The sequence below is a fragment of the Corvus kubaryi genome, unplaced genomic scaffold (genome assembly GCF_017639235.1).
Source record: "Corvus kubaryi isolate FWS band 111438036 unplaced genomic scaffold, C.kubaryi_AGA036_p1.0 37301, whole genome shotgun sequence".
NCBI classification, from domain to species: Eukaryota; Metazoa; Chordata; class Aves; order Passeriformes; family Corvidae; genus Corvus; species Corvus kubaryi.
In genome coordinates, this window is record NW_024581094.1 from 1064107 (window position 1) to 1074577 (window position 10471).

At 63.2% G+C, this 10471-nt stretch overlaps 1 protein-coding gene across 1 annotated transcript; it reads right to left on the bottom strand.

The window, feature by feature from the left end:
• Positions 1–1410: 1410 nt before the first annotated feature.
• Positions 1411–10462, bottom strand: IGFBP4 (insulin like growth factor binding protein 4). The gene is made up of 4 exons (XM_042027933.1): positions 10081–10462; positions 4011–4165; positions 3760–3894; positions 1411–3469 (listed from the first exon to the last, which is right to left on the bottom strand). The coding sequence occupies exons 1-4, from the start codon at positions 10451–10453 to the stop codon at positions 3341–3343; spliced, it is 792 nt and encodes a 263-aa protein (XP_041883867.1). The 5' UTR covers positions 10454–10462; the 3' UTR covers positions 1411–3340.
• Positions 10463–10471: the final 9 nt, after the last annotated feature.

A 10471-nucleotide genomic window follows, 5' to 3' on the forward strand; every position in this document is an offset into this window, starting at 1 on the left:
CCCGCCACAGGCAGCACAGGGATGGCAGCAACGGAGCCACTCGCTCTGCTCCAGAACAGCTGAACAGATGCACCCGTGGCAGAGTCCCTTTCCTCCAGCCAGGCTGTGGAGCGCGTCCAGCTTCAGCAGCTCTTGGCAGTGACCAAAACAAATGCTGGGGTCACTGCAGGGGGAGCTCTGCTCAGCCACAACCCAGCACCGCAGGGTGGGCTCCGGAGCTGATCCCCAGGGGCTCCCGGCACCTCTGCTGTCCCCATCGTGCTGCAGGGACCCAGCGGGCTGCAGTTCGGGCTGTGGGACCTCGGCCCTGAGACCCCGGGGCAGGTCTGAGACCCCCAGAGCTGGACTCTGTTGTGGTTATCGTGATGCTGGTAAGGATCAGCAATTGGGAATGGGGACAGGCAAAGGCTTTGGCTCCACACGGTGCTTTGGGGGGGTCGTGCTGCCCCCCGAGTGCGGCCAGCCCTGGTAGCCATCGGCACAGGGCCGGGGCAGGGGCTGGGCTCCGGGAGCACTGGCGTCGGCCCTGGTCCGGTGGCCGATCTGCCGTGCCAGCAGATTTCTGGGCTGTCTGTCTTGGCTGCGGCCGCCTCCGGCCCCGTCCCGGGGGTGTTTGCGCAACACAAGCACCGCCGGCCGCGCGGCTCCGGTAACCGGAGCATCGGGCTGGCGCCAGCCCCGGGTGGCACTGCCGGCGCCGGGAGCCACCAAACAGGGACTCGGCGAACTCCTGGGCCGTGACCCCGGGCAGCACTGGCTGCATACACCGGCAGAGAGCCAAGCCGTGACCGGGAAGTGTGCGGCTGTCACGATTCCTGTGCCTGGGCATCTCCCGTCTGCATCCTGACACCCTCCCAAAACACCGAGCGGGGCTGGAGATGCCCGGTGCACCCTGGCACCAGCAGACACCTGCACAAGTGCCTCGGGCTGCGGCTCGTCAAGGCCGGCGGCACTGCTTGGCCCCGAGCCCGTGTCCCTGGAGCAGCCGGTGCCTGTCCCTGTCCGCCCCTGAACTTTGAAGCCGGTCCAGGGTCCCCTCCCCAGCCTGGCGCCGTCTCCAGCCCCGCCGCTGCTCCGTGGCGCTGCGCAGGGCCGACGGTGACGATCCTCCCGGTGGCACCGGTGGAGACGCTGAGCTGGGAGTCACGGGGAGGCAAGAAATCATTTGTTTCTCACCCCATCCCTGCTCAATGAAGTTCTTCCAGAGGCTTGTGGGCACCTGGGTTTCCATTTGGGCTGCTGAACCCCAAACCCAATGCAGGACCAGGAGACCAGGTCCTTGGGCGGGGGTGGTGACCAGAGCCTGTCCCCACGCCAGTGGCATCCCACAGCCCCCTTGCTCCTGCTCTGCTTCCCTCCTCTCCCATTATTTAAAGCCATAAAAGAAAAAACACACTCGACAGAAACACATCAAATAACAGGAAATTAAATACAGTAATTACCTTTTTTGAGGATACAAAGGTTCAAGTGTACTGTAAAAGGTCGGTGCTACACGGGAATCTGATGGGACGGGCTTGGCCCGGGAGGGACGGATAGGGACCCCTTGGGCGCCAGGGGACGTGCTGGGGGTGGGGGACACTGGTACATGGTCGTGTGTAAATACAGCCCTAAACTACAGGAGAGACGCTACGAAACGCTGGAGCCCTCGGAGTGGGACACAGAATGTGCCCTGGTGCATCAGCATTGCCAGGAACCCCCAAAACAGGAGAGGCCCTGCTGGACCTGCCCTGGTGTACGCGGTGAGGGGCCGAGTGGCCGAGGCCAGCGGGCTGGCACTGCCACTGCACCGTGTCCTGCTGTGGTGCTGCCGCAGGGGACTGGCACAGGGACTGGCCCCGGGAATCCCTTCCTTGGTGCGGTGGCTCTGGGGGGCTGAGGGGTGGCAGGGGCAGGGACCCCCCTCCCCACCAAGGACTGTCCTGGCAAATTGACTCCGTTTAGAAGTTGTGTGTGAGCAGGGCCACGGGCAGCCAGGGCAGGCAGGGATCTGGCAGGGCACAGGGGCAGGCAGGGGATCAGGAGGGCAGAGGGTGTTTCACTAAAACTGAAACACTTCATTCCCATCGGGGGGCCTTGGACAGGACAAATCCACATGGAAGACCAAAACCTACCACTGAGGCCATGGAGCCAGAGGGTGGGTCAGGAGGGGAATGGGAAATTCCCCTCTGTCTTTGGCACACTTTCCATGGCATTTTTATGTGAAAAATTTCCACCCCAGCTTGAAGAAAAAAAGAGTAGCTACAAAACCAGTGACAATTTCTCAACTGAGAACTTTGTGCTGGTGAAATCTGCAGATCCCATCACGGAGACATTCCAGAATCCATCCCACTTTTGTCACATTGGCCAAGAAGAGAGTCAGGAGCCATCACCGCAGTGCCCCTGGTCCCTGGGGATGGAGAATTCCAGCCTCGGGGCCACACAGTCACTTTTTAGATCCCAACAACAACATTTTTTAAATATTAAAAAATTAAGGGAAGAAAGAAAAAAAAGCAAACTAAAAGAAGCTCTTCCCCCGGGATGTTTCCCGGGCATCCCTCATCCCTCCACCCTCCTCTCAATGCATGTGGGGGCACTCTGATTCTTGCCTGGGGGTCCCGACCCCCTCACCCCAGGATGGAGCAGGGGGAGACAGGATGGATGGGAGGCTTTTCCCTGCACAGGGAGTGGGATGGGGCTGGGCCGTGGGGAGGAGGTCCTGGGCTGTGGGGCTGGGGGGGAAGCAGGGAGGGGGAAGGTCTCTTATTGCTCTGTGTGATCACACTGCCCTTCACACACACACGCTTGGGGTGGGATGCAGGCGGGGGGATCTCTCCAGGTCCTCCAGTCCTTGCCTGGGCAGCCTCTCGTTGCCAGGGAGGGCAGGATGAGGCACTTCTGCTGCTGCCCGTGCAGAGGTCTGGCATGGAGGGCACTGCGCTGCAAATGTGATGCTGCCACCACACCCCCAAAGGCGCTGGGTGTCCGGGGCTGCCTGCGGGGCCAGGCTGAAAACCGGGGGTACCATGGGGCAGCAGCAGCAGCAGCATCAAGGGTGCCCCTCACCCCCTCCACCCAGGCAGCCCGACCCCAGTCCCAGGGCAGCATCGTCCAGGCTGTGTCCGTGTGGGATGGAGGTGCCGCTGGCGCGTGCCGGGACCCCTGGCAGTGGCTGATAGTGGTCATGGCGCAGGTTGAGGTGCCGAGGGCAGCCCGTGGCGCAGAGCATGGTGCGATCCGAGGCACATCCCGGGGTCCCCCAGCACTGGGGCACTGCTCAGCAGTCACGTCCCCTTTCCTTCTCTCCTAGGCAGCCCCGGCGGGGGTCCTGGCCCTGCACGGCGCGGGGCCGCCGTGGTCATGCTCACATGCTGTCCGCCAGCTGGTGACAGTCCAAGTCCCCTTTCAGCTCCAGGAAGCCTGGCAGCTTCACCCCCGTCTTGCGGTCCACACACCAGCACTTGCCCCGCTGCCCATCCAGCGCCGGGTGACACTGTGGGGATGGGTTCGGTCAAGGACACCCAGCCTGGACCCCACGGCCCCATTCCCATGGGCTGCCTGACAACCAGGAGCTCTCATAGGGGCTTTACCACCCCCATCCCACCCCAGGGCTTTTGCAAAGAGCCCCCAGCACCCAAAGGGTAATTCCCACCAAAGCCAGGAGCCAGGCAGGCTCTGCCGTGCCTTGTCACTGTCCCCTCCACCCATGTCCCCCTCCCAGCCTCACTCTAGCTCTACAAAATGCCCTCCCAGTCCCCCATGATAGGTCAGAGCCCATCCTACCTGCTTGGGGTGGAAGTTGCCGTTGCGGTCGCAGTTGGGGATGGGGATGACATACAGGTCCTCGTGCGTCCGGGTCTGCGAGGCCGCCAGCCTCTCCAGCGCCCGGTGCAGCTCACTCTGGCACGAGCCCTGTGCCTGGGGAAAGGGGGGGCTGAGCTGGCTGCAGGGCTGGCACATGCCCCTGGCCCAGAGCCCCAGGACCCCGACCCTGGAGCACCCACCCTGCCCTCCCCAGCCCTCCTGGTGCTCACCATGACCCGCGTGTCCTCGCGGTGGTGAGGGCTCCCGTTGCTGCGCATCTTGTTGCCGTTGTTGACCCTCTTCGCCTGCTGCTTCTGCAGGCACTTGCGGTCGTGGATGCTGCAGGGGCTGAAGCTGTTGTTGGGGTGGTCAATCTCCTCCTTCTCTGCAGAGACACAGACCAAGGGGGCTCAGTGCCACAGGGCAGCCCTGGGGATGGCAGAGCCGCCACGGTGCCCCAGTGTCCACAGTGCCACTTGCACCCTAAGGAACAACATGCAGCGGTTTCTGGCAGGCCCCACATCACCCTCTCCGGTCCCCACAGGCATCACTTCCAGCCCTGGGTCCATCCTGCCCCTGCTATTGCACTGGGCTGAGCTCCCTGCAGCACTGGGAAAGACTCCTGGGAGTTTTTCCTCATTAGCCACGACTAACAACTCGTTGCCATGTGTCTGTTATTGTAGGGTCACAAATGCAAATGCCATGAGTGCTGTGCAGTGGCTCCAATGTGCTGGGTCTGGCTGTGCCCTTGCCAGCCACGTGTCACCAGGCACCAGGTGCTCACTCACACCACCGGAGCTACGGAGCCTGGAAGCTGACCATGGGACACACAGAGAAGGAGCCCCAGGAAGCCCCCAGTGCTCCCCAAAATCTGCCTCTGAGGAGCCACAGTGGCAGTGGGGGCACCGGGGCGGTGCTGAGCCCCCGCCAGGCCCGGGGCGGCACCGGGCGCCGCGGCTGGGAGTGGAGCAGTGCTCTGCTGCAGGGCACGGCCCCCGCCAAGACATGAAAGAAGAAATTCCTGGAATAAGAAAGTTAATCTCCCGTGGGGCCGATCCCAAAAGGCGGTGCTTGGCATCCCCGCCTGCGCCAGGAGCGCAGCCAAGCTGCCGGCCCAGATGTTGGCAGCTGGACAGAGTGTCATGAGACGAGTGCTCGGTGTGACTTTAGTTTTTAAAAAGCCGCCAGTTCCTCTGGTTTGGGGCCCGGGAAGACTCTGTGGAGGGGGGACACCCCAGGAGCCGGGGTTCCTCCTGTGCTCAGAGCTGTGTCAGGCACAGCCCGAGCAGTGTTTTGCCCCCCCCAGACCATCTGGGCTGTACAGGGAAGTGGCAGAGGTTATCCTGGGGTTGGGCTTCAAAGAATCAATATTGCAGCTGGCAGCAGGGAAAACCTTCCCGAAGTAGGCAGGGGGTGGTCACTGTCAGGGGTCACACCCAGCACCTCACAGGTCACACCCAGAGGCTCACAGCAGCAGGACAGAGGCTGCTGGATGACGCCTGCCCCTGGCTCTTCCCACAGGCAGGCAGAGGGGTCAGAGGCACAGCTTCCTGCCCATTGTATCCCCACGGTATCCTGGCCCTGATCAGCACCTCTTGCCACGGTCCCTGCAGTGCAGGGCTCCTGGCCCAGCTCCTGGGGGCCCGGTTAAAGTCCACAGCGAAGCCCCAATCAAAGCCCCCTCCCTCGTGGGTGTTATTTGCTTTTTGCTTAATCTGTCCATTTTTTCCAGGAAATAGCTCATGCCCTTGAAATTTGAAACACAAACCCAAAGTCTCCAGGACCCTGCACAGAGCGGTGCCAGCGCCAGCCCCGGCGGCACAAACCGTGAGGCTGTGGCGCAATGCGGGCGCTGGTGGCAGAGCCGCGCCGGGGGCTCGGAGGCTCTGGCAGGGATGCTCCTTCCCTCCCCTGTATCCCTGTGGGGACACACAGGAAGAGCTGGGCAGATTTGGCACCGGTGGGGACCACCGCGCCAAAGTTCCGGCACCTCCAGGCGCTGCTCCCACGCCAGGGAAAGGCAGAACCGGGAGGCACCGGCGCTGCCCGCACTGCCCCCGCAGGGGAAGCCCTCACCGATCGCCGGCACAGCCAAACCCCCCTCCTCCCCCCGCCAGCCGCCTCCAGAGCATCGAATCTCCCGGCTTAAATAAAACCAGATGCCAATAACATTTTCATAAGGTCACATGAAACACCGGTGCCTCTGGGCAGCGAGGCGGCTCCTGACAGCACTCGGGACCCCCGCTCCCCGGTTCTCACGGCAGCTCCAGCATCCCTCCCTGCCACGCTGCTGTCCTTGGGGTTACTGTCCCCCTGCTAAGTGACACACAGCAGCTCAGGGAACCTCTCACCTCCCTGGCGATCCGGCTGGACCAGAAAACTCCTCACCCTCAGCACAAAGACTTGGGAAAAGCAACCTGTGTGGAGCCCAGAGCTGCCACGCCCCACACTGCCCTGATGCCACCCCATCTGCCACCTATGCACGGGCACCACCACCCTGGAGGGATGGAGGGCAGGGGGGTCCCTATTTGTCCAAGGGAAGCCCCTCTGCTCAGTTTGGGATGGAAGCGGGTGCCAAGGGGATGGGAAGGGGGTGCTGCTGTCGCCGGACACATAAAACGGCCGCCTGTCTCGGAAGGAGGAGGATTCCTGCCCGGCCTGTGGACAGGGGACACAAACGAGTCATTCAGCATCGCCTTCAATTAACGGGAGCTGCAAATGAGGTTGGTCACGTGCCGAATTTGTGATTCACAGCGCTGAGCCCGAGGGAGCGGTGAAGGGCTCCGGCTCCACCGCGCGGATCCCGTGGGAGCAGAGCCTGGGGCAGCAGCAAAGCCCTGAGACCTCGTGTGTGTCCATGGGAGAGACAAGTGTCATTGACCCCCCACAGCTCCAGCCCCGCTCCCCCCCGTGCCACCAGCCCCAGCACGAAGGACCTCATGCACCTCAAAGGCCCGGAGGGACATCCACGTGACTGTGACCAACATGGCACAAGCCACAGTGAGCCCCAGCACCCTCCATGTCCCTGTCCAGCACCCCAAGTGTCACCTGTGGGTGGTCCTGGCAGGGCCGTGGCAGTGCTGGCTCTTGGTTTCCTGGGCTCTCGACTTGGCAGGCACCAGTGCTGGGAGGGCTGTGCTCGTTTCGCCAAGTGCTGGCTCCGACAGAACGTGGGGAGCCGGGGATGGGGGTGGCAGGGGCACAGGCACCAGGCACCCGCTGCCCCTTGGCCTGGGATGCCAGCTGGGAGCCTGGCCCGTCCCCAACCTGGGACACACTGCCGTGCTCAAACACGGCTGAGCACCTCCCACCTCAGCACCCAACATGGGACCGAGGGAGGGAAGGTCAGGATGCAGGAGAAGGAGCGAGGAATGCAGATGCAGGTGATTCCCCAGAGGGACCAGAACCTTGCCAGGAGCAGCACCCAGCCTGGAGAAACCCAAGCATGGATGAACCCCCACCCCACGGAACAGATGGGACATGGCTGAGCCTTGCCTGGCTGAACCCAGCCTGTCCCCCCTCCTGTGCACTTTCCAGCCATGGCTCAGCCACCGCCATCCGTCCCAGTCACTGCGCAAAGAAAGGAAACAGGATCTGTCCCAGCTTACAGAGACCACATGGGATGAACGCAGCTCCCATGGGTCAGGTTTTCCCAGACATAGTCATTTACCCAGCACTAAATCACTCATCATGTGTGCTGGGGAATATGTCCTCACCTCCTCCTGGCTGCCACACATGGGCTCAGCCACCACCACCCGCCGGCTGTGACAGAAAGCCGTGGCTGGGACCTTCTGCCAGCCCCTGCACAGGGCTCTGGCTAAGGAGTGGGATCCCAAATCCAGCCCTAAGCTGGCAGGGCCGGGAGTGGAAGGTAGGGACAGGGTCCAGCACAAGGTGCCACAGCAGACAGTCTCGAGTCAGGCAAGCAGCCACCGCTCCCTCACCTCCTAAGAGTCACATCCCGTGGGTGCCACAGGTCCTGGGTGAGCAGAGAGGCTCTTCCTGGCTATGGAGCCAGGAGCCACGTCCAACTGTTCAGAAAGCCCAGCCTCAGCCCAGCCCCCTGATCCCAGCCTCTTCCCTGGAATGCGGAGCCCCCCGGACAGAGCCCCCAGACAAAGTGTTTACTGTACGAGCTGCGCGTTAACCGCTTCCCAGCCGCCGGCACCCGCTCGGCCCCGGGGCCGCGGGCACAGCCGGGGGCACCTGCTCCGTACGCCCCTGCCCCTGAACAGGCATTCGATTCCCTTGTGCTGATCCCTAGGGGACACATCAGAGACACTGACCATGCCAGGGTGCCCTCGCTGTGCCAGGCAGGGCTGTGTGGGAGCGAGGGAGCCTGCAGCCCCCAGCCCCACACTGCCACTGGCTCCGGGCTGTGGAACAGGTCAGGGACCCACGGAGGGATGTACCACTGGGACTGCACCGAGCAGTTCGCTGTGGGTGTCCTGCTCACATCCTGACGGGCTGTCCTGGACAAAGGGGCTCCACTGCCCTCTCGCCCATCCTGCTACCTGTGACGCCGCTGGCCAGCGCAGTGCCCGGCAGGCGACCCGGCTCCCATAGCCACCCACCCATCTCCAGCCAAGCCAAAACACCGCGGGAAGGAAGGGAAAAAATGCAAGTCTGTTTCCTAAAGGCTCTGGGAAAAAATGTTGCATTACACGGGGCACAGCCAAAACCAACAGGGCTTGGCAGCACGGCGCAGCCCCAGGCCAGGGAGCCCAGACAGCTCCTGCAGGATGTGGGATGAGGACAGGCAAGCAGGACAGGGGGGCTCCAAGCACTCCCAGCCAGCTCCTGTCCCTGCAGGGGGGTGACTAGAGGGGCCTATCCACAAACGGCAGTCATCACAGCAGGGACACCAGAGGAGCTGCCATGGATCAGCCATGCAAGGAGGAAATGGAACTGGGATGCAGCCTCCCGGATGGGCAAGAACAGACACTGTTCCAGTCCCTTCTGCCCCTCAGGGAGCTCCAAGTGACCCCACGTGGGGACCCAGGGCCAGGCCAGACCAGCCTGTGGATTGTCCCATGCTGGGATGCTACTCCCCAGCTTCAGGGGCCACGGTCCTGGTCACAGCCTGCAGGATGGGAAAGGAGGACCACCAACGGACCGGGTCCCCACACTCATTCCCTGGGAGCAGCTTCATTCCTATGGTGCGACTTGCACAGCTCAGAGCTCCCACTGCCGGCTCTGCTCTCAGCCCCCAGATCCTGCCTGAGCACCAGGGGGGTGGCAGGGGGCCACGATCACCACCTGCAAGAGGGTCCTGGGGCAGACAGAGAGCACCAGCAGCAGCTCCTCCAGCCTGGCCCTGCCTACACCTCACTGCCCTGTCCGGCACAGACAGACACAGCTCCCGCACAGCACCCAGCTGGACCTGCCTGGAGGGAAGCAGGTGCCCCGTGGCCTCTTTCCTGTTTCCTCCCAGCGGTGCAGTCGGATCTGCCGGCAGCATCCCAGGGAAGGGGCAGCGCAGGGGTCACTGTGCAACGGGAGCTTCCCTGGCAGCCAGGGTGTGTCCCCAAGGGCTGCAGGTGCTCGAAGGACATTGAGTGGTCCCACAGTCCAGGGGCACGTGTCAGCCAGGACAGAGCAGGTGACAACTCCTCCCTGAAGGGTGGCTTCTCCAGCACATGCGGTGCCACTGGCTGTGACACTGCTGTGCCCACAGTGGGTAAGGATGGCACAAACGTGAGCCACTTGTACCAGGTCTCCTGCAGCCCACCTCTGCCCCCTCCCTGGAAAATATGCTCCCTGCTCTCCTATCCTGGGCTGTCCCACCCCATCCTGCCTCTTAGAGTCATGGAATGGTTTGGGTTGGAAGGGACCTTAAGGACCACCCAGTTCCATCTTCCTGCCATGGGCAGGGACACCTTCCACCAGACGAGGTTGCTCCAAGCCCCGTCCCACCTGGCCTTGAACACTTCCAGGGATGGGGCATCCAGAAATATTCTGGGCAACCTGTGCCAGACGCCTCACCACCTTGACAGGGTGGAATTTCCTCCTAAAATCTAATCTAAATCTTCCCTTTTTAGTTTAAAATCCTTCCCCTTGCCCTGCCACAATCTATCCATCTAGAAGTCACTCTTCATCATTTTTATAAGCACCCTCTAAGTACGGGGAGGTCCCTGATGAGTCCAATGCTGTGGCCCCAGCTCTTGCCGAGTGAGCAGGGAGTGGGTTGGTGCCAACAAGGGTTATGCCACTGCCCCTGTGAGGGACAAGGACCCTCAGGCACCCACCCAGGGTACCCACCCTGGGCACCCACCCTCTGCCGCCCCTCCGCCGCCTCACCTGGGGGCTGGAGGCTCTCCTGGATGGCCTCGACGTCGGCCAGGTCTGTGCAGATGCCCTGGCCGTGCATGAGGGTGCGGAGGGGCCGGGGCTCGCCGCGGGGTGGGTAGCAGCGCAGCCCCGCACCGCAGCGTGCGGTGTAGACGCCGCAGGCGGTGCCGCGGGGCAGCGCGCAGGTCGCGCAGCACCCGCAGCCCGGCTCCCGCACCAGCTCCGCGCAGCCCTGCGGAGCCTTGCACCGCGCCAGCCGCTCCTCCGAGCACGGCGGGCACTGGATCGCCTCCTCGCCGCTGCCCGGCCGCGCCGCCGCCGCCAGCAGCGCCAGCACCACCGGCAGCACCGGCAGCCCCGGCAGCCCCGGCCCCGGGCGCATGGCGGCCCCGCTCCGGAC

Coding starts and splice junctions, on each gene's coding strand:
- IGFBP4 (XM_042027933.1), bottom strand. CDS start 10,453: ATGCGCCCGGGGCCGGGGCTGCCGGGGCTGCCGGTGCTGCCGGTGGTG. Junction 4,166..10,080: donor GGAGAGCCTCCAGCCCCCAG/GTGAGGCGGCGG, acceptor GTGTCTCTGCAG/AGAAGGAGGAGATTGACCAC. Junction 3,470..3,759: donor GCAACTTCCACCCCAAGCAG/GTAGGATGGGCT, acceptor CCATCCCCACAG/TGTCACCCGGCGCTGGATGG.